Raw genomic sequence first — 22,107 nt, 5'->3', positions numbered from 1 at the left:
TCTTGCAGGCGTGGGACTCTCTCTGCTTCCATTAAAAATGAGCATTTTCCTGTTCTTGCATCTCTGCACATAGGGTCCCTTCATCTCCCCCAGCACCCCTTGCACCTGATCCCCTGTCCCTGTGCCACAGCAGCTCCTCCGGGTGCCGGCACAGCACCAAGGGACACCAGACTCACCCAGTGATGGGCTGTGAGGATGCAAAACCTGCAGAGCTGGCAAGAGGATGGGGAGGTGATTTGTGGCAGCCAGCATGGGTTCACCGGGGGCAAGTCCTGTCCTACCAGCCTAGCTGCTTCCTATATTTGGGTAACTACAGCAGGGGACAAGGGAAAAGCAATGGATACTATCGATCTGGACTTCTGTAAAGCCCTTAACATGGATCCCCACAACATCCTTCTTTCTAATGTGGAGAGATATGGATTTGGTGAGTGGACACTTTGTTCGATAAGAAATCGGTTTGGTGGTTGCTGTATTCAGAGAGTAGTGGTCAACGTCTCAAAGTCCAGATGGAGATCTCTGACAAGCTGTGTCCCTCAGGGGTCTGTAGAGGGACCAGTGCTGTTTAATATCTTCATCAATGGTATTGACAGTGCAATCGAATGTACCCTCAGCAAGTTTGCAGATGACACCAAGCTGAGTGGTGCAGTTGCCCCACCAGGACGGGATGTCACCCAGAGGGACCTGGACAGGCTGGAGAAGTGGGGCTGTGAGAACCTCATGAGGTTCAAAAGGCCAAGTGCAAGGTCCTACTCCTGGGTCAGGGCAATCCCCACTGTCAGTAGAGGATGGGGGACGATGTGATTGAGAGTGGCCCCGCAGAGAAGGACTTGGGGTGCTGGTCGATGAGAAGCTCAATATGAACCGGCAATGCGTGTTGGCAGCCCAGAAGACCAACCGTGTCCTGGGCTGCATCAAAAGAAGCCTGGCCAGCAGGTCAAGGGAGGGGATTATGCCCTTCATTTCCTCTCTCTTGTAAGATCTCATCTAGAGTATTGTGTCCAGTTCTGGAATCCTCTGCATAAGAAGGAGATGGAGCTGTTGAAATGGGCCCAGAGGAGGCTACAAGGATGATCAGAGGGCTGGAGCACCTCCCATCCGAGGACAGGCTGAGAGAGTTGGGCTTGTTCAGCCTGGAGAAGAGAAGGCTCCGAGGAGACCTTAAAGTGTCCTCATGGTACCTGAAGGGGCTGTGGGTGAGCCGAGGCCTTGTTACTCACTGCCAGTGGCAGAGAAACTGGGGAGGGACTGTTTCCAAAGGGTTGTAGTGATAGGACGAGGGGCAATGGGTATAAACTGGAGAGGGGTAGATTTAGACTAGACAGAAGGAGGAATTTCTTCACCATGAGAGTGGGGAGGCCCTGGAACAGGTTGCTCAGGGAAGTTGCTGCCCCATCCCTGGAGGTGTTTAAGGCCAGGTTGGATGGGGCTTTGGGCAACCTGATCCAGTGGGAGGTGTCCCTGCCCATGGCAAGGGGGTGGAACTAGATGATTTTTGAGGTCCCTTCCATTCCAAACTATTCCATGACTCTATTCTCTGAAATGCAGAGCGATTACATCAAGTGGCTTCCTATGGTCAGCTCAGTGGGTGATCTTGACATAGGAAGACATGAGGTTTGTCAGGCAGGACCTTCCCTTGTGATCCTGTGCTGGCTGGTCCCAGGGGCTGTCTTGTTTTGAGAGGTTTTTCAACAGCTCGTCTGGAACTGGCTTGTTGTATAGGGAGGTGAGGGAAGCCGGGAGGGCTATCGCCTGCTGACACTGATTCCATTTCCCTCACTCTCTCAGGTTCTCTCTTTCTGTGCAGTGGTAAGGGACTAGGGGATCCTCAGCTTTTTGAGGAGCCTCCACCTGCCGCCTTGGCCTCAGCCATGGCAGGGTGCGACTCCACCAATCTATCTCCCTCTCGCACTCCCTGATACTCTTTCTAACCTTTCTGCGCCCTCCTTCAGCTCTGCCAGCAGGCTGAGGAGATCATTCGCCTGGTCGCACCGAGAACAGCCATTGTCTCCACCACATTCTGGAACTGGTGACCGGCTCAAGCACTCCCTGCAGCCGGAGACCGGGACAACCACAGGTTTCAGTGGAAGCTCTTTGAAAACCAAACTTCCTTTCCTTGTGTCACCAATAACATCTCAAATCAACTAAGCAATTAAAACAAATTTACCTCCTGTACCTCAAGGTATTTCCTTTCTGACAGGTCTTTTAATTAGTTGGATGTGCAAAACATTTCCTTTATCGACAACAAATCCTATTTGTATTTTGGGATGATACATAATGTTGGTAGTTAAGATGTGGTTGTGTGGTTGTTCCCTATTCTGCCACAAGCTCTCTGTCTCTCTCGCTGCGTAAACCACGAGCTGGTCACACAGACAGTCAGAGAGCGCACCAGAGCCGTGCTATGGACTCTGTTTCTTGTCACTGCTCAACAGAACTCCTGCTCCCGCTTGCAAATATTCAGAATTTGCAGTAGGGAGGCCAAACTGCCCAGCTCAGGCAGATCGGCTTTTACTCCTACAGCTGCTCAAAAGAGATTTTAGGAGGAAATATTTTCCTGTGAGGGTGGGGAGGCCCTTGCACAGGCTGCCCAGAGCAGGGTGCCCCATCCCTGGAGGTGTTCAAGGCCAGGTTGGATGGGGCTTGGAGCCCCTGATCCAGTGGGAGGTGTCCCTGCCCCTGGCAGGGGTGGAACTGGATGGGCTTTAAGGTCCCTTCCAGCCCAAACTCTTCCATAGTTCTATGCTAATCATATGGGCACAAGCATCTTTACAATTGCACCAGTTCATTTTCTTTGTGAAAGGCAGGAATGGCAAAGGCCGGGAGCTTCTGCTGGGTGTCAGGAACACAGTCTTTGTGCACGATGCACATCTTCAAGATTCCAGAACCTCCACCATTACAACCCACTTGCACAGGAAAGCTCTAGGTTGTAGCGGAACACCTGGACACCCAGACTGGGGCCTGCTGTACCAGCAAGCGCTGCCCACAAGCTGAGAGATGAGGCCTATAGCAACACTGGGGTGAAAAATGTTCCTGCCTCTCCAAAGAACAGCGCCAAGGGAACCACTGGGCAGATCTGGGGGAGCCGCAGCCAGGCCTTGCAGCCCCACAGGCCCACCCCCCCCAGCATTCACCAGCGCTTGTAGCTTCTGGCCCTGGCTCTCTGGCCCACGCCCACCACCTAAAAACCTTGGTGCAGCCCCAGCACTGTGAGGCTGTGGGCAGGAGCCTGGGATCTCAGGACCCCCACACCTCCCCAAGGCCAGCCAGACCTCTCCTGGTTAGAAAAACCCTTAGCCACCAGCCGCCAGGGACCCCGCCCTGTCCTTCTGAGGCCTTGGTCTCCAGCAGCAGCCCCCCAGGGACCCCGTCCTGTCCCCGAGCGGCCCCAGTTCCCAGCAGCAGCTCCCAAGGGACTCTATCCTGTGCTTCGGGAGCTTTGGTCTCCAGCAGCAGCAACCCAGGGACCATGTGCTGTCCTCCTTGGCCATTCTCCACGCCGTGCCCCCCCTCCACAGGTTCTCGGTGCCACGCCAGGTCTCGCCCTGCCACCTGGTCCACCCTAGGGGTGGCGTCTCGCTCCTTGGGCACCTGGAAGAGATGCTCCTTGGGGAGCTCTCACTAAGAGAGTGGCGAGGCACTGGAACAGGTTGCCAAGGAAAGTTGTGGCTGCCCCATCCCTGGAGGTGTTCAACTCCACGTTGGATGCAGCTCTGATCCAGTGGGAGGTGTCCCTGCCCATGGAAGGGGTAGAACTGGGAGATCTTTAAGGTCCCTTCCAACCCAAACAATTCTACGCTTCTAAGTGTGAAATTAATTCTGCCACAGCTCTTGCCTTGTTGCACATGATCAATGGAGATCACTCCTTATATTGACCAGGCTGATAAAGGAAAGCTGCTCCCTTTCTAAAACTCCAAAATGAGTGTTAGAGTGTTCATTTTCAATATCAGGGGAGCCTGGACTGGGGGAAAAGTAAACCCAGAAAGAACTGCTCCTGGGGGAGTATTTACTTGGGAAAAGACTGACCCTGGGAGAGCCTTGGGGTGGGAAAAGCATGGTCCAGGGGGAGTCTTGGCCAGAGGGGGTGGGGGCTCCGATTCTGGAGGGGTCATTTCCAAAGGCGGCAGGTCATGGCTGTCTTAGAATGGGGAAAGCCTGGCCCTGGGGCTGGACTTGTGGGTATCATCCATGGAGTGAGGGGACATTAAGGGCCTGAATGAATCTTGACATGGGGGGAGCCCCATGCCTGGGGAGGACATGTCACAGGGAGCCCTGGCTCAGGGGCTCATGTCCCCAGAGCCCTGACCCTAGGAAGCCACACGCCTGTTCAAGGGGTCAAGACCAGGCCTTGATCACCTTGTGGGGAGCGGCTGCAAATCCTGTCCCTGCTCTCCCGGGGATTGGCCCCGCACCTTAGTGACCCTGCAGAGCCCTCCTGGGAAACAGCAGCTGCCTTGGGAGGTCAGGGAGCACTGGGACATCAGCCAAGGGCGCTGGAGCAAGGCTGGGGAGCTGCGGGAGCATGTGGGGTGTGGGGCTGCCACCCGCGGAACCTCTCAGGGAGGGTCTGGCGAAGGGCACTGTGGTAGGACCCGGTGGGTTTCAGGACGAGTGGCCAGCATGCAGCACCATGCTCTGCCGGCTTCGTCACGCTCGCCTGGAACTGGCTTGTGGGAAAAGCGGGGTGCAGGATGGGAACGCTTGGTGTTGGTGAAATCAACGCTTTCTAAGAGAAATTGTAGCTGATCATGTGTGAGAGCTGCCTGCATCCCATCTTAGGGAACTGCTCTTCCCCATGAGTGGACTCTGGGATTCACTTTGACGTCACCAATCTCTTGCTGGCGATGTTATCAATGCAGCCACATTGTCAGGCTCAGCTGTGGCAGAAGGTGTCAAAACTGGTTGAGCAGACCATTACTACTGTGATAGATGTGATGTGGAGCTTGTGGCCTCGTGCAGTTGCTTGGCAAGGTGAGCGTGTCCCTCCCTATAAATACAGGTGCAGCTCCTTCCACTCCCAGAGACTTCGGACAACTCCAAAGGTAGGCCCTGCTCGCTGCTCCTCCTCTGCTCCATGTCCTCCCCTCTCCAACGTCGCCTTCTCCAGCTCAGCTTAATTTTGCAAAGAGTTTCTACATCACCCAGGATGGATCCGCTCCTCCCGAGATGCCTCTGCTGGGGAGGCATCGGAGGCTGCTGCATCTCCTGAGAGCGGGATTGACTCGAGGAGCTTTGGGCAGTTTGTGGCATGATCAAATTGTAGCGTTACCCAATTGAGGTGTCAAGGAATTGTTGTGTTCTCATCCGGAGAGACTGGAAGCATTTGGAGCTGTAGTGCAAGGGGGAAAAGGTGAGAAATGAACCAGAGCACCTGCCCCAGAAGAAAAAGTGATGCTAGGGCAGCGAGCCCTTCCGCAGGGCAGGCGAATTTGTTTGGTGAATTATCAGCTCTGATCTCGTGGGTGGACTGGGCTCCCTCCAAGAGGGACAGGCAGGATGAGGCCCCACTTGAGACGGGGACAAGGACTTGGCAGCCCCAGGCTGCGGCTGTGAGGCTGGACAGGGGTTAACCATCCCTGGGCCCTGGTGTTTCACTGGGGAAGAGACACCTCCCAGTGAAACCAGTACGGCCAGTGGGAATACCCTGGTCCCCCTTGCTGTCTGTGCCAAATCCCCCTCCCAGGCAAGGGGCTGAGCCCATCCCTGCCCCTCTGCACGCAGGATGGGAGCCTCAAAGCTGGTGCTGTCGCTGCTGGTTGCAGCTGTCCTGCTGCATGTAGCCGTCACGCTAAGGATCAGCGCCTTCAACATCAAGTGTTTTGGGAAGACAAAGATGAACAAAACAGAAGTCGCTAACAACATCGTCAAAGTGAGTACTATGGGACAGATACAGTTCTGACCTCACTCTGATCTCTGGGATTCAGCCAGATGAGGCAGTCAGACATCCATTTGTCCATCCCTACAGGCACCCACCCACCAGTCCATCTTTTAACAACCCCCATCCATCCAACTGAACATCCATCCACCCATCCATCCATGCATCCATTCACAACTCCATCCATCTGTCCAAGTGTCCATCCATCCACCCACCCCCTCTTCCACCATCACATTCTCCAACCCTGGGACATCTCCACTCTTACCTGCCCTCCACCAGGGACAGTCAATGGTTGCCCAGGTTCCTCACTCACAGCAAACAAGCGAGGAGCTGCAGGGATGGGAGGCAGCAGACAAATGGGCTTTAGGGGGCACCTTGTTACCCCAGAGTCCTTCCAAGCCCAAGGACACCAGCAGAGGAGCTCCCTCCCTAGCTCTCCATTGCCCGCCTGCCTATTGCCAGTCTGGGAGACTTCCCAGCCCAGCCTAGGCACCCCTGGGTCCCCCAAGAGCAGTTCCTGGGCAAGGGTGAGCAGCTCTGAGCTTGTTCCCCCAGATCGTGGAGCGGTACGACATCACCCTGGTGCAGGAGGTCCGGGACAAGAACCTGGATGTCGTGAATAAGCTCAAAGAAATGCTCAACAGGTGACGTCAATGGCACAGGGCAGGGGGTGCCTGCAGATGGGATGCTGGAATGGATCCTGGCTGGTGTCTCGTCATGCCAGGCCACCTCTGGCTTGGCCGGAGTGAGAGCGCTGGGTGCTGGTGGGAACACGGAGCCTCCTCTCACCCTCCCCACTTCTCTCTTAGTAGTATTTCAGGCTTGTACAAGTTTAATTACAGTGCCCCCCTGGGCCAGAGCAACTACAAGGAGCGGTACCTCTTCATCTACAAGTAAGGGATGCTGCCAGGGTCTGGTGTTCCCCATGTCACCTGCTGTCCTGCTTGGTGGCCCCTGAAGGGAGGTGGGTTCATCTGAGGTCTCGGTGTGTGCAGGAGAGGTGACAGGGGCTGCCTCCCTCTCCTTCTCAGGAATGACAGTGTCACCCTGCGGATGACCAGACAGATGGGGAGAATGGGTGTCTTCAGCAGACCACCTTACGTTGTCAAGTTCTACTCACCCAACACGCGTGAGCAGAGCCGATGCACGGCAGCCCCTCCACCTCTCCCATCGTGTCCCACATCCCAGCACCTACTACCTCCCATTTATAGAATCATAGAATCACCCGGTTGGAAGAGACCCACTGGATCATTGAGTCCAACCATTCCTATCAAACACTAAACCATGCCCCTTAGCACCTCGTCCACCCGAGCCGTAGCCCACCATCTGCTCCCTCCAGTTGTGTGCCACCTCCCAACCTCTCCCATCTCCCAACATCTCCCACCATTTGCCATCACCACTCACGTCCCATTTCCCACCTCATCCCCTCTCCTAACCCTGGACCATCACTTCCACCTCCCCGGCAACTCCCCAGCACACACACACTCTCCCATCTCTCCCACCCCCATCTCCTTCCCCAAAGCCACAGTGACTTGGGAAGAATGATGGGAAACAAGCAGCAAACCCCAGGCCACATGCAGAGGGCTGTAGGTCTCTGCTGCAAATGCCAGGCTGGAGGACACGCAGACGACAACAAGCCAAGGCATCTGTTCCCTTCAGCAGCTTTTCCCTGCTGGCAGCTGGGGCTTGGCCCGGGGGGTCTCCTGGGGTTCCCGCTCCCGAGCCGGGTGCAGCACCCGAGCCGGGAGCTGATGGCTCCCTGTCTGGCAGAGGTGAAGGAATTTGTGATGGTGCCCCTGCACTCCAAGCCTGACAATGCGGTAAAGGAGATCGACAAGCTCTATGATGTCTACAACGATATCCGCACTGCCTGGAAAAATGATGTAAGTGGCGTTGGGGAGCTCGGCTCCCGCTTGGGGCAGCCGGGTGGGCTGGGGTGTGGGCGCCGCACATGCCGGCACCGTCCTGGGGTGGAGGTGTCCCACAGGAGACCTCTCACACCCGGCAGATGGGACCCCCCTGGCCATGTCTGGCCATGTGTGGCCCATGGGTAGGGACACAGCACGCTGCCCTGCAGAACATCATCCTCCTCGGCGACTTCAACGCCGGTTGCGGCTATGTGAATAAAAGTGACTGGTCCAAAATCCGTCTGCACACCCAAGCACATTGTGACTGGCTCATCAAAGATGATGATGATACCACTGTTACTGCCGGGAGGCACTGCCCCTATGACCGGTGGGTGCTGTGGTGGTGGCACAGGGGCTGTCACTGGGGGGTCCTGGGGGGCACTAACACCCCCATGATGCCTCGGCAGCATCGTCGTCTGTGGCAATGACCTGAAAAATGACGTTGAGCCTGGCTCTGGCAAAATCTACAACTTCACATTGGCTTTCAACCTCACTAACAAGAAGGTGAGTTAGGGACCAGGACACACAAGCCTGGTGGCACCGTGATCCCACACTTGAGTGTGGGTGGGTCCCTGTTCCCCAGGGCGCTCCCAAGGGCACCTCAGCCCCAACCTCTGCTCCGATGCTCCCCCAGCCTGGGGTCTGGTTTCAGTTCTGGGATCGGAGCAGAGCGTTCGGTCCCAGCCACGACAGCGGTGGCAGGTCCAGATGAGCTCAGCCACTTCTTTGCTTTCCCTCCCAACATCCAGGCTTTGGAAGTCAGTGACCATTTCCCAGTGGAGATGGTCCTAACCTGAGGAGTCCGTCCTCACGCCGGTGGCTACCAGGACACCCGCAGCCTGAGCCCACATTCCTCATGGAGTCCAAACAGCGAAAGCACCAGCCAAGCTGCCCACAATCTCTGCAAAAGCCGCTCTTTGGACTCTTGTAGTTGTGGGGCCCTCTCTGCATCCATTAAAAATGAGCATTTTCTGGTTCTTGCACCTCTGCACGGAGGGTCCCTTCACTTCCCCCTGCACCCCCTGCACCTGACTCCCTGTCCCTGTGTCCCGGCAGCTCCTCCGGGTGCCGGCACAGCACCAGGGGACACCAGACTCATCCGGTGACTGGCTGTGAGGATGCAAAACCTGCAGAGCTGGCGAGAGCCTGGCAGGCCCTGACACGAGCAGCGACACCTCCCCAAACCCAGCCAAGCCTCCCGCTCCCCGAGCTGGGGGACAGCAAGTGCTGGGGAGACGGCTGTGCCGGTGCAGGGGATACCGGCTGTGCCAGCGCCGCTCTGGGGATCCAAGTCACCCGTGCGGCTGCTTTAGGTGCCAGCTGGGGCTGCTTGGGAGACAAGAGGGGATGCTGTGGGGGTTTGCAGCCGCCCCCTCTTGCTGAGGCTGGTGCTGCTCAGCCGGCCTCCCCCAGACCCCCCTAAGTCCCTTCTCTCCCCTACAATTACACCCTCTCAATCACCCCCGTTAAGGCCATTGCCCTTCACCTCCCGCCTGGTTGCCGTGCCCCACGCTGTGACCGAGGGGGCCACCCCAGCCACAGCCCCCCAAGCCCCGTGTGCCCACCCAGCCCTGCCAGGAGAAGGCAGACTGCCCTTCCCCAGCCAGACTTTACCTCCATGGTGCAAGGGCAGCGACACTGGCCCCACCCTCTCGCCCTGTGGGTTTTTTGGTTTCCCAATGTCGGAAGGAGCCCAAAGCTGTGCCAAACCCCCCCTGGGTGTCCGGTTCATCCTGCTTTGCCAGCACATCCACTGGGAATAAAGCCGCCCATCCTGCTGCTGGGAATGCACAAGTGCTGCGTACTCGGCAAGGTAAGGACGGATCCGAGTTCAGCCCCTTCAGCCATGAATGAGAAGGGACTGGGATGAGCTGGGATGAGCTGGGATGAACTGGGATGAGGAGTCAGTCCCTTCCTCTGACTGGTGGATGCGATCAAGTTTAAGGATACCAAGCAGCCTTGGGGTTGCCAGCGGCAGCAGCCAGGATGCGTTGGGGATATGCTGTCGGGGAGTGGAGCTGAGTGATCCTTGGCGGAGTCTGCCGAGCAGATTCACCGGGCAGGATGACGTTTAGCTTCTCCTGGGTCTGGCAAGGCAGTGGCATACAGCCTGGGCTGCTCAGGGACGTGCCCACCGAGGCACACTGTCGCACACCAGGACTTACCAAGGACCTACATGGATTTTTTTTCTCTATCTCAAAATCCGAAGCAGTCTTCCAAGTTCAGCTCCCATCACTGAATCCCTGTAGCTCTGCATCACTCCAGGCAAGATGGGGACTGTGGCACTGGCACTGTCCTTATTGGCTGTGGCTCTTCTGCACTCAGCCGCTGCCACACTGCGCATCGGTGCCTTCAACATCCAGGCGTTTGGAGACACCAAGATGTCCAACGAGGAAGTGGTGAACATCATCGTCAGCGTGAGTGCAGCTGGGGACGGGTTCTGCATGGGACAGACTCAAAACGTGGCTCTTGTGCCAGGGACATGTGGGGATGTGGCCGAGGATGGGATGGCATCCCAGTGCTGGGGATCCCTGGGTGGATGAAGGCGTGGTGGGGACTGTGGTGGAATGTCAGGAACATCCTGCAGTCCCTCTGAGCTCTTCATGGGGACCTCTGCCCTGAGGCCGAGGGACGCGTGAGTCCCTGTGGTGCTGCACCCAGCACCATGTCAGTTTGCGTGGCTCGGAGATGGGTGGGCGGCGGTGGCCCTGAGCTGCAGCAGGTCCCTCTCACCATCACCGTCTGTCTCGGCTTCACAGATCCTGAGCCGCTACGACATGGTGCTGGTGCAGGAGGTGCGTGACTCTGACCTCAGTGCTGTCACCCAGCTCATGGAGCGGCTCAACAGGTACAAACGGGGCTGGGGCCGAGAGCACCCGGGCTGACGCTGGCATTTGCAGGAGAAAACAAGCTGCCAGAGCAAGGAAAGGCCAAAAAGGTCATCCGCTGGCAGGTTTGTTTTCAGGAAGGGGACTAGGAGAAAAGTACTGGGCACTGAAAAATCCACCAAGAATAATCTAAGGAGGGGAAGAGGGGTACAAGTGGCACAAAACCACTCTGAAAGCTGCAAACCGACTGAAGCACATCGGATGGAAAGGAACCACAGCTCTGGCAAGCTCCATCTCCAGTAATCCAACAGGACAGGGCAGAGGGGAGACAGGGGATGAAGGGGGCAAGAGCTGGCAGTCCCTGGATACTGAGACCCTGTGAGTGGCAAGGGGACCCCGGATGGACCCAACAGCATACGATGCTCTGAAACGAGCAGTTCAGGCACCCCAGGAGGAAAAGGGGCTGCCAGGGTGGGCTAAATCTGCAGCTTCTCTGCAGCTGGCGTTGACCCTGCTTTGGGTGAGGGCACAGGCAAGTGTTCCCAAGCAGGTACACCTGTCCCACATCCGTGTCCCTTTGGTGCCACAAAGCAGCCAGGACAGGGATGATGACGCCAGGCTCTGCGTGGCCTCAGGCTGCTCATTAACCTAATTTAACTTTGCTACAAATGATGGTGCGAAGCGTCCCTGTAGAGAAGGGGTGGCAGGAATCACCCGCGTCCTGCCTGCGGGCAGCTGTGCCCAAGGAGACACCTTGGGGTGATGAGGACAGCAGGGTGGCTCAGAGCCACCACACCCTATGTCACCCCCTAGCTGGGGATGGCAGAGGAGGATCAGCTGGTGCCAACCCCACACCCTGGCTATGCCAGGGCCACCCCAGGACAGTGCCAGCTGTGTCACCGGTGCCAGCTGTGTCACCATCCTGCGTTTTTGCCTCTGTAGCGTGTCCACATCAGCATATGACTACGAGATCAGTGACCTCCTGGGACGGGACAATTACAAGGAGATGTACCTCTTCATCTACAGGTGAATGGCTGGGTGTGCTGGCACCTGCCTGGTGGCTCCATGGGGCCACTGACACTATGGAGGGGACACAGGGACTATGCTGAGCCCCAGAGTCACCATCCCTTTGGTCCCATAGGACAGACGTTGTGTCAGTGGTGGAGACCTACCAATACGAGGACCCCGAGGACGTCTTCAGCCGGGAGCCATTCATCCTGAGGGTCTCAGCACCCCACAGCAGTATGTAGGGGGACAAGTGGCCTTGGGCGGTGTCATGGGGTGGTCTCGGGGCTGATGTTCCTCTCCCCTGGCAGAGGCGGAGCAGTTTGTGCTGGTGCCGCTGCACTCAGCCCCACGCGATGCTGTTGCTGAGATCGACGCACTCTACGACGTCTACCTGGCCATCATCAACAAGTGGGGGACCGATGTGAGTGTCACCGACTCTGGGGGTGGCACCGAGGGTGGGCACTGGGTCCCTGCTCCAAGGCAAGCATGGCAGGTGCAAGGGTGGTGGGATGGGGACCTGCTCCTTCCTCGTCCCCTGCCCCAGGGATGCCCCGGCACCCAGAGCTGACCCTGGCACGGGGGCTGGTGTCGGGGGCAGCCCCGTTCCCCAGCTGCCACGAGCACCCCCATCTTCCATCTCAGAACATCATGTTCCTGGGGGACTTCAACGCCGACTGCACCTACGTCCAGCCGAGCGACTGGTCAGCCATCCGCCTGCGCACCAGTGACCTCTTCAAGTGGCTGCTCCCCGACAGCGCCGACACCACCGTGGGGAAGTCGGACTGCGCCTATGACAGGTGAGCGTCTCCGCGGTTCCCTCCCTGGCACCCAGGACCACCTGCCCATCCTGCACCAGCGAGCGCAGGGGCTGGATCGGGACCCAAAGCCCGCTTCTCCCTGGCAGGATCGTGGTGTGCGGCGCCAAGCTGAAGAGAAGCATTGTGCCAAATTCAGCTGCCATCTACGATTTCCAGCAAGCTTTCCAGCTGGAGCAGGAGGAGGTGAGCTGGGCTCCCAAACCCGGGGCTCAAACAGGTGCCAAAGCTCAGCTGCCCATGTCTGTTGGGCGTTAGGCACCCTTGTGCAGCCACATAGCTGCTGCATTTGAGGACCTGCTCCAAAATGGAGTTGAAGGAGCTCCAGCAGCAGCCCGAGCTCCCAGGACGCCGGCACAGCCCCTGCCTAAGGCACGTTCCCTTGCCGGGACACAGCAGCCTGCAGTCAGCTAATGGGGAGCTCAAGGTGACAAGGGACACCTGGGTGGAACCAGGAGGAGGGATCTGGGGTCATTGCCTGTCCCTGTAGGCAAGAGATGAGGCACATAGGGCTTTTTGGGACCTTCCATGGGCAGGCACAGCCAGGACTCCAGGGTGTGGGGCAATCCAAGCCAATCTTCAACCACCTGGAGCTGGAGCAGAGCTCACAAGCAAGTCACAGGCCTCTAGAAGGGCACAGAGCACCCTGCCAGCCTGGGCATCACTCTATAGGAATCATCAAGTGTCTCAAGCTTGGGGACATCGCAGGCAGGAGGTTCTGAGGGGCAATCACTGCCACTAAGCCAGCCACACCAGCATGGTGAGGGACAAGGGGCTCACCGAAACCCTTCTTTATACCTCTCCACCTCCCACCCTCCTCCAGGCCCTGGCAGTCAGCGACCACTACCCGGTCGAGGTGAAGCTGATGGCTTGAGCTCCTCCTGCATCCGCAGACCACAATCCAGCCCCAGCTCCTGCACAAAGTCCCCATGAAGGCGCTCCCTGCAGCCCTGTCCACGAGCCTTGCACACGGGGGCTCCGCGTCCCATACTGCAGATCCCAGCCACCACAACCACAGCCTGGAGAGCGTCAGGGGAACAAGCATCCATCTCCTACTTCATCAAAGACTTTATTGACAAATCTCATTTCACAATCAGCCGATGGACAGAAGGGAGGGTATCCAAGGACCACAGTGGTGTCAAGACCCTCTCCTGGGTCTGTTCCTCGCGGGAGCGGAGCAGGCAGCTCTCTCCGCTCTCAGGAAAGGCAGTGGCGGTGTCAGGCACGTGGGGACTAAGGGGAAGGGATGGTTGGGGCAGCCACGGGAGCAGGCAGCACATCACAAGCTGCCGACACTGCAGACGGCTTCACTGTGTAAGTCTACAGCTACTGCAGTGTTTCTGAGGGTCACTCAAGCTCCTGGGACTGGGCACGGCTGGCTCCTCAGCTCTTCTTCTTCTTCAGCATCTCCATGTACATGCGAAGTGATTTCTGGATGGATTCTTTTGAGACGAAGCGGATGAAGTTCTGAACGTCTTCCTCCCGGTGAGCTACCAGGCGGTCCAACACTGCCTTCCTCATCATGGACTTGGTGAGCTGACGGGCATGGTCTGCGGAAAGGAGAGCGAGGATGGGGAATGCACATGGTCCTCATCCCCAACCAGCTCTCGGCCACTGCCACCACATCCAGGTGCCTCCAAAGAGAAGGTACCTCACACCAAACGGCTCTTTAAACCAGCAGGGAAAGGTGTAAGAAAAACCCACCAGCTGGAAGCTGAACTGGATCAATTCTCACGAAATAAATTGTGATCTGTACTGCTCAGTGAGTAAATGGCTACTCTGCTGGGACAGATGACAAAAAGTTGTGCACTCTCCTTCTCTCTGCACCCTTCAGAGCCCAGCTCCACGCCAACACACACCACTGGGCTCAGGTCAGCAGTAACCAAAGAAAACACTCCACTATTTGAGCTTTGAAGGATGTTGAGGCTCTGGAGCGAGTCCAGAGTAGAGCAATGAAGCTGGTGAGGGGGCTGGAGAACAGGCCTTATGAGGAACTGCTGAGAGAGCTGGGGGTGTTTAGCCTGGAGAAGAGGAGGCTGAGGGGAGACCTCATCGCTCTCTACAACTACCTGAAAGGAGGTTGTGGAGAGGAGGGAGCTGGGCTCTTCTCCCAAGTGACAGGGGACAGGATGAGAGGGAATGGCCTCAAGCTCCACCAGGGGAGGTTTAGGCTGGACATTATGAAAAAATTTTTCACAGAAAGGGTCATTGGGCACTGGCAGAGGCTGCCCAGGGAGGGGGTTGAGTCACCTTCCCTGGAGGCGTTTAAGGGACGGGTGGACGAGGTGCTGAGGGACATGGTTTAGTGATTGATGGGAATGGTTTGACTCGATGATCCAGTAGTTCTTTTCCAATCTGGTGATTTTATGATTCTACGATTCAACTCAACCACTTGGACTCCAGGCATGAGTCTGCTCAGGCCAAACGTGCTGTATAAAAGTGCCAAGCCCTTGAGCTCATTCCCCTGAGCTCTAGGACAGTTTGGCATGGATATGTGGCTGCTGGAGCTGATTGAGGCCTCAAGCACACATCTGCTCACACACACACAGAGAGCCAGGCACAGTGATGCAAGCAGCACATCCGTTGTCCGGATGTTGCATACATGCTTCAACCACAATGATGAAATGAAATGAACCGCAACTCCTGAGGGTCGAGTTTCCTCTAATGCAAAGGCGAGAGCTGTTTAGGGACCCCCTTCCAAGGCTGGGACACAATGTGACAGTCCTGGGACCAGTCCATTTCTACTCTGTTCCATTCAGGTTTTCACAGAAAGAGCAGCCAAAGGATGACGTGCAGTTGCACCTCTCTGCCACGCTCAGGAAGTGGAGTGGCGTGGGATGGTGGGGGGATAGCTCTGATCTAGCCCTGGCTGGCAGACAGCCCTCCCCCTTCCCAGAAACCACATACTGCCAGTCACAGAGCAGCCCAAATATGCACATGATGCCTGCACTTGCTCTGTCCTCGCTGCCCCATTAACATCCCCAGCTCCACAGAGAGCCGAAAGTTGATTCAGACTACAAAGGTGGGCTGGTAGCCACCTAGGCACACTTGCCTGGGTCGTACCCTCAACCCCACAGTGGTTTTCCTCTCCTCCCAAAAGAGCAGGACTAGCTCCTATGCTGGGTAACACCTCCACTGACAGACACAAGAGATTCAGTTTGTATCCAGAGCTGAGGCACTTCCAGATTAACTCAGCGGTGCTGGCAGGGCAAGCAGAGCTGGAGTCACATGCCCTGCACACCCAGCTCAGTGTCCTCCTGGGCACTGGCAAACTTATCTGTTAGCTGAAGGCTGCTCGGATGCTGTGCTGAGCTTTCCTACCTCCCAGCTACCCACACTTTCCCTTTAAACAGAAACCTGTTGCACAGCTCCAAGGTACCAGCCCAGATCAGATCCTTCCTATCTCCCTGATCAGATCCTCCCTCTTATTCCTTCCGTGCGTGCTCAGAAGGCAGCAGCAGTTTGCTGGAGGTGCCGTCCTTACCGGGAAGGGCCAGCCACTGTGCCATAACAGCCACTGCCTTCTCCTGCAGCTTCTCCTCTGGCACCAGCTCATCCACAAGGCCAAGCTTGTGGGCCTCAGATGCAGGGTGGAGAGAGCCCAACTGGAGGGAGCGCTCAGCAACTCGGTGTCCCACAGTGTTCACAAATGTGTCCTTAAACCTAGAAGAAGTGGGAGGAAAAGCCACAGTCAGGGAAAGCTGCACCCAGACATCGAAGCCACGAGCACACTCGGTCCCACAGGTCTCTAAAAAACAGCTATAGGATCAGCAACCCTGTTCAAAGTCAGGCGAGCAGAGCAGTTTTCACTACTATCCCATCAGATTTCCACTCCCTTCCACAGAAGCCGCTCTCTTTACCCTCAGTGCAGGGATCCCAGCCATGCCCACCAGCTGTGGTGTGAAAGCTCCTTTCCAACAGTATATTTACACCTTTTTAGGGCAACCAAGGGCCTGTGTCTTAATATACTGGTGTCTCTGTGCTTTCAGAGCTCTCCACAGCTATAGGATTTTGCAGGTACAGAGTGTATCCAGAGAAAAGCGTATTCCCAAGCTGAGCCTGACCAGGGAGATCCCTAGCGCTTGTTTTGGAGTTGACTGCAGAGTCAGAACCAAGGTCCTAGCTGGTGAAGGAAGTGAGGACATTCTGCAGCCTGAAAGCTTTTCAGATACCTGCAGGATGGGACAGAGAAATGAGATGCTGTCTCCTGCAACTACCTGGTCACTTACACCTAACACTACATCTCAGCGGGCAGTTAAACTGATTAATAAACTCTCTGCAGATGAATTATTTCTAGAGACCCACACATTGCACTGGAAGTGAAAAGCACTGGCCTACCAGAAGGGAGCCACAATGCCCAGCTGGGCTTCATTCAGGCCGATGCTGAATTTGGGGTTATCCACCATGATCCTGTAGTCACATGACAAGGCAATGAGACAGCCTCCCGCGGGGCTGGAGCCCTGGCGAAGAGAAGGAAAGGGTGAATCCAAGTCCCAAACATCTGAATCCATCAACCTCCCTGCACCCCCAGCCTCACTGCTTCCTCCAGAGCAACGAAGACACAGGGTGACAGAGCAGACATGTCCCACGTCTCTGATTACCTGATTCAAAACAGCCCTAAAGAAGATTTCTGACAGGTGTGCCAGGGTCTAACCTTTCATTTCTCAATGCTCTGTTTCTTGCCTTCTCCAGCCTGGAAATGTAGTTGATTCATCTGTGTTACTCAGGTTGCAAACCCCGCAGCGGAGATTTGCTACGGCATTTTCTTGTAACCCTACATGAGTTTTTAACTCCCCTTGAGTTTGTAAACCTAAATGCCACAGAAACGGGACTTCACCACACCTTCTGTCCATAAAACTTCCATTTGCTACCATCCTTGCCACGACTTGTTTCTTGCTCAGCCCTGCCCAGGATGCCTACAGAAGCCCCTCAGAGACCCAGCTGCCTTCAAAGACAGATGAGGGACAGAGCAAATGAAAACAAGACACCGAGCACTTAAAAACCCATCTACAGACACTGAAATTCCAGCACTTCCCTGCTGGCCAAGAACCACATCTGGAGGAGCAAAACCCAGTGAAAAAAGGGCTGACGACTGGCACTTCAGGGTTGCCTCCCATCTCCTCCCCTCTAGCAAAGCAGGGCAATGGCCAAGCAAGCGACCCTGAGCAACTCCTATGAGTCTCAGTGAGAAAGCAGCTGGTGGGCACATGACAGGCACCCTTTGGACTCCTGTGCTAACCACATGGCTTCCCCAGTTCACATCTGCCATCACTGCCCTTCTAGGCTTTCCCACTGGGCTACAGCCCTCTTCCTGGTCCTCCAGCCCAGAGAACAGACTCTAAGGTGGGCCAGGATACGGCCCTTCATGCACAAAACACTACTGAGGGCACTTTAAGTCCCCTCTCAGCACAACATGAGTGTCGTGCAAGCTCTCCACCACGGCCAAAATGCTGCTACAGCCCAGCAGCGCCTGCAGTTTACGTGGAATCCTCCACATCCCACGCTTCCATGCCTTCCCACACCCCAAAGCATCAAACCAAGAGATGTACTTTGCCCAGACATCCAAACAAATACATCCCTCTATTTGTTTCAGCACAGACAAGCCGGATTTTTAGGCTGTCCCTGCCCACACAGTGCAAACAAGCCACAGCGAGGGACAGACCGCACGGGGCAATGACGAGGCAGACTTAAAGGACGTACATTGACTGCTGCAACTGTCACCATGTTGGAGCCATACACTCGGAGCCACATCTCCTGCACGGCTCTCCAGAACTCGGCGTAGTGTTCTGTGCTCTTCCCACACATCTCGGTGATGTCCAGGCCAGATGAGAAGATTTTGGGAACAGCCTGGAATCAGGAAAACGCAAATGACACTGAGAGTCACTGCTCAGGGATGACCCTTCAGCCCTCTAATGGTCTGGCAGCCTGAGGAAAACGATTATTAAATACAACATAAAGAATTTTTGGGGTTCTGAAACACAGAACCGCCGGTGCTCCCACAGCCTGGATCATCCAATAACCATGGCCTGCAGGGCTGGGACTCTCTGCTTGCTTCTCACTGTCAAGGTCCATGCGTGGGTACGTCAGCCAAGCAGCACAAAATCTGTTCTGTCCCATTCGTAGGCACCACCTCGTACCCACAGCGCGTCTGACAATGAACACTGGCTTCCCCCAGCAGCTCCCTCTGGGAATTTCAGTCTCAAGGGACTTCTCAGGTTTGCAAATAAGCAGCTTTGATGATTTTAATGACTTTAATAACAAATGACAATACTCAGTTGTTATTCTTCCATTAATAAAGGACAAGGAAGAAAGAGCATTGCCCTTCCAAGACCTCACTCCCCTCCTCCCAAAGCTGATCAAAGCTGCCTCCTGGCCCTCCCATGCCGGTGACCACAGAACCAATAAACCAAACATGAGTGAAGGAACAGCCCAGTTGCCCCACAGCTCACACCCCGAACTCAGGACAACACATACGGATGTGAAGATCACGCCTCGGCATGCTCGGTCATTCTCCAACTTCTCCAGACTTATGCAAAACTCAGTGAGAAAATCCAGACTGAGGCTGTTGACCGGGGGGCTCTTGAATTTCATTGTGGCGACTCCTGTGCCATGGTAAATACAGAGACCATGGTAAATACATCAGAACCCCTTCCCCAGCAGCACACACTGCCTTGCCCAAGGGAGCTTCACCCGCCTCTGTTTTCCACTCCTGGCTCTTCAAAAAGCCCCCAGAGCAAAGAGCCCCCTGTCTTGGCCCATATTTGCCTGCAAGCCGGGGCTTGCTCAGCCAGCGGCGAACCTTGAACACAAACCAGTACACGTGCAATGGCTGCATTGTGTGTCCCAAAGAGCTGCCACCTTCGGGGTCATGCTGCCTGGCAGCTCCCTTCTTTCTGAGCTCACTGGGTAGGATTGAGCCTCCAGCTTCTCTCACAGCAAACAACCCATGCCCATAGAGAAAACACACTTTTTTGAGCCTGCTAGCAGTGCTGCCACTGTGGCCACCACTGTGGGAAGGGCTCTGAGCCCTTGTCCCCTCCCCAACAGCACTATCCTACCCTAAAAGGTCCTCAGCAAGTGCTCAGTCTGCATGCTGCAGCTGCGTCCAGGCTGGGGACAGATCGAGGACGCACACAGACTCCCAGCAGCCAAAGCCAGGCCCTGGGAAGCCTCAGGAAGAGGCACCCTTTGTTCGGTGCGGGGACACGACAGCTATTCCTGGCAGCCACGACACAGAAATCCCAGTCAGCTGCTCCCTTCTCAAAGCAGGGACCCTACAGTGGGGACGGGGCACGAGGCCTGCCCACGGTGACAGCTCGAGTTTGCCTGTGGCACTCAGGCAGCACATGGCCACCTGAGGTGCCCACGACTGGTGAGATTCCTGCTTCCAAACACTTCTCCCTGAAGGTCCTAAGCATCTGAAGCTGGAACATCTAGGGCTTTGGTGTTTTTCGACACCCAAGGCCATGGGGCAGGCACAGGACAGAGCCCCCTGCTCACATCCCACAAGAGGCAGGTGACATTGCTGAGGTGCTGCCTGCCATACCTGAGCTCTCGTCCAGCTCCACCTGGATCTTGTTGTTGCTGAAGGCACGACACGGGGTGAGTGGGAGGCTGGGGGGCTGCCGGGCGGCTCTGCCCCACACCGGCAGCTGGCGGCAGAGGGGCAGCACACCTGGGGAGACAGAAGCAGGTGGGGCTGGGCAGGGCACACGCACCACAGCAGTGGGGTGTGCTCCCCAAAACTGCTCTGAATGGGCAGGGTGGCCACTCTAGCCCACAGAGGGAGGGCATGGGGACACCCTGACCTACTGAGAGAGAACACGAGGACACCCTGAGCCACGGTGAAGGGACACAGGGACACCGTGAGCCACAGTGAGGGGACACAGGGACACCCTGACCCATGGTGAAGGGACATGGGGATACCCTGACCCACAGTGAGGGGACACAGGGACACTCTGACCCACAGTGAGGGGACACAAGGGCATCCTGACCCATGGGGAGGGGACACAAGGGCATCCTGACCCATGGGGAGGACACAGAGACTCCCTGACCCATGGGAAGGGGACATGGGGACACACTGACCCACGGGGAGGGGACACGGGGACACCCTGACCCACTGAGGGAGGCAATGAGGACACCCTGACCTACAGTGAAGGGACACAGGGACACCCTGACCTATGGTGAGGGGACATGGGGACACTTTGATCCATGGTGAGGGGACACAAGGACGCCCTGACCCACAGGGAGGGGACACAAGGACATCCTGACCCATGAGGAAGACACAGGGACATCCTAACCCACAGTGAGGTGACACGGGGACACCCTGACCCACTGAGGGAAGGCAGGAGGACACCCTGACCCACGGAGGGAGAGGGCGGAGACACGTAGAACCCTAGTGGGGGTGGGACGGGAACACGTTGACCCACGGCGGGGACACAGGGCGGGGCCGGTGGGGACACGGAGGGACCGGGCCCGGGCGCACCTGAATGGGCGATCCGGCCGGCCAGGCCCCGCGCCGCCGCCATCTTCTGCCGGGGCTGAGGGGGCGGGACCAGGGGCTGAGACCACGCCCCTTACTGCGGAGGCCGCGCCCCAGTACAGACCCCACGTGTGTCTGACTCTAGGCCACGCCCACTGCCCAGGCCACGCCCACGACCGCCAGGCGGGCTGAGGCCCCGCCCACGGCCGGCCCCGGGGCGCGCGCGAGCGCTGCCGCCGCGTGGTGGCCTGAGCACTGCGGGCCGAGCTGAGCGCCCTGCCTGCACGGCCCTGCTTGTACGGCCCTGCCTGCACGGCCCTGCCTGTACTGCCCTACCTGTACGGCCCTACCTGTACTGCCCTACCTGTACGGCCCTGCTTGTACGGCCCTGCCTGTACGGCCCTACCTGTACGGCCCTGCCTGTACGGCCCTGCTTGTACGGCCGTGCTTGTACGGCCCTACCTGTACGGCCCTGCTTGTACTGCCCTACCTGTACGGCCCTACCTGTACTGCCCTACCTGTATGGCCCTGCCTGTACGGCCCTGCTTGTACTGCCCTACCTGTACGGCCCTACCTGTACTGCCCTACCTGTACGGCCCTGCCTGTACGGCCCTACCTGTACGGCCCTGCCTGTACGGCCCTACCTGTACGGCCCTACCTGTACGGCCCTGCTTGTACGGCCCTGCCTGTACGGCCCTACCTGTACGGCCCTGCCTGTACGGCCCTGCTTGTACGGCCGTGCTTGTACGGCCCTACCTGTACGGCCCTGCTTGTACTGCCCTACCTGTACAGCCCTGCCTGTACGGCCCTGCTTGTACGGCCCTGCTTGTACGGCCCTGCCTGTACGGCCCTGCTTGTACGGCCCTGCTGGTACTGCCCTGCCTGTACGGCCCTGCCTGTACGGCCCTGCTTGTACGGCCCTGCTGTACGGCCCTACCTGTACTGCCCTGTCCTGCACTGCCCTGCTTGTACGGCCCTGCCTGTACGGCCCTGCCTGTACGGCCCTGCCTGCACGGCCCTGCTTGTACGGCCCTGCTGTACGGCCCTACCTGTACTGCCCTGTCCTGCACTGCCCTGCTTGTACTGCCCTGCCTGTACGGCCCTGCCTGTACAGCCCTGCCTGTACGGCCCTGCTTGTACGGCCCTGCCTGTACTGCACTGCTTGTACTGCACTGCTGTATGGCCCTGCCTGTACTGC

At 57.1% G+C, this 22,107-nt stretch overlaps 3 protein-coding genes across 3 annotated transcripts; 2 read left to right on the top strand and 1 right to left on the bottom strand.

The window, feature by feature from the left end:
• The first annotated feature begins 5,716 nt into the window (after window positions 1–5,716).
• LOC138727774 (deoxyribonuclease-1-like) lies at window positions 5,717–8,610 on the top strand. Its single transcript, XM_069870542.1, has 8 exons — window positions 5,717–5,863; window positions 6,425–6,513; window positions 6,679–6,762; window positions 6,901–6,998; window positions 7,640–7,752; window positions 7,947–8,104; window positions 8,184–8,280; window positions 8,526–8,610. The coding sequence occupies exons 1-8, from the start codon at window positions 5,717–5,719 to the stop codon at window positions 8,571–8,573; spliced, it is 834 nt and encodes a 277-aa protein (XP_069726643.1). The 3' UTR covers window positions 8,574–8,610.
• An 856-nt stretch (window positions 8,611–9,466) lies between these two features.
• Window positions 9,467–13,468, top strand: DNASE1L2 (deoxyribonuclease 1 like 2). Its single transcript, XM_069870254.1, has 9 exons — window positions 9,467–9,589; window positions 9,989–10,193; window positions 10,536–10,624; window positions 11,547–11,630; window positions 11,746–11,846; window positions 11,921–12,033; window positions 12,255–12,409; window positions 12,517–12,613; window positions 13,251–13,468. Exons 2-9 carry the CDS (start codon window positions 10,047–10,049, stop codon window positions 13,299–13,301), a joined length of 837 nt encoding a protein of 278 aa, XP_069726355.1. The 5' UTR covers window positions 9,467–9,589; window positions 9,989–10,046; the 3' UTR covers window positions 13,302–13,468.
• A 5-nt stretch (window positions 13,469–13,473) lies between these two features.
• Window positions 13,474–20,988, bottom strand: ECI1 (enoyl-CoA delta isomerase 1). Its single transcript, XM_069870242.1, has 7 exons — window positions 20,913–20,988; window positions 19,974–20,102; window positions 18,902–19,029; window positions 18,128–18,274; window positions 16,766–16,887; window positions 15,912–16,090; window positions 13,474–13,977 (listed from the first exon to the last, which is right to left on the bottom strand). The coding sequence occupies exons 1-7, from the start codon at window positions 20,953–20,955 to the stop codon at window positions 13,811–13,813; spliced, it is 915 nt and encodes a 304-aa protein (XP_069726343.1). The 5' UTR covers window positions 20,956–20,988; the 3' UTR covers window positions 13,474–13,810.
• Window positions 20,989–22,107: the final 1,119 nt, after the last annotated feature.

The sequence above is a fragment of the Phaenicophaeus curvirostris genome, chromosome 16 (genome assembly GCF_032191515.1).
Source record: "Phaenicophaeus curvirostris isolate KB17595 chromosome 16, BPBGC_Pcur_1.0, whole genome shotgun sequence".
NCBI classification, from domain to species: Eukaryota; Metazoa; Chordata; class Aves; order Cuculiformes; family Cuculidae; genus Phaenicophaeus; species Phaenicophaeus curvirostris.
Note: the sequence above shows the minus strand (reverse complement) of the source record. Positions and strands in the feature narration are given on the sequence as shown.

Bases quoted from the DNA above. Each gene is read 5' to 3' on its own strand.
- LOC138727774 (XM_069870542.1), top strand. From the start codon at position 5,717: ATGGGAGCCTCAAAGCTGGTGCTGTCGCTGCTGGTTGCAGCTGTCCTG. The intron at 6,514-6,678 runs GTGACGTCAATG...CTTCTCTCTTAG, and splicing joins CTCAAAGAAATGCTCAACAG to TAGTATTTCAGGCTTGTACA. The intron at 8,281-8,525 runs GTGAGTTAGGGA...CCCAACATCCAG, and splicing joins TCAACCTCACTAACAAGAAG to GCTTTGGAAGTCAGTGACCA.
- DNASE1L2 (XM_069870254.1), top strand. From the start codon at position 10,047: ATGGGGACTGTGGCACTGGCACTGTCCTTATTGGCTGTGGCTCTTCTG. The intron at 10,625-11,546 runs GTACAAACGGGG...TTGCCTCTGTAG, and splicing joins CTCATGGAGCGGCTCAACAG to CGTGTCCACATCAGCATATG. The intron at 11,631-11,745 runs GTGAATGGCTGG...TTGGTCCCATAG, and splicing joins ATGTACCTCTTCATCTACAG to GACAGACGTTGTGTCAGTGG.
- ECI1 (XM_069870242.1), bottom strand. From the start codon at position 20,955: ATGGCGGCGGCGCGGGGCCTGGCCGGCCGGATCGCCCATTCAG. The intron at 18,275-18,901 runs GTATGTGTTGTC...TCCTGATTCCAG, and splicing joins GAGGCGTGATCTTCACATCC to GCTGTTCCCAAAATCTTCTC. The intron at 16,091-16,765 runs GTAGGCCAGTGC...CACTTCTTCTAG, and splicing joins GGCATTGTGGCTCCCTTCTG to GTTTAAGGACACATTTGTGA.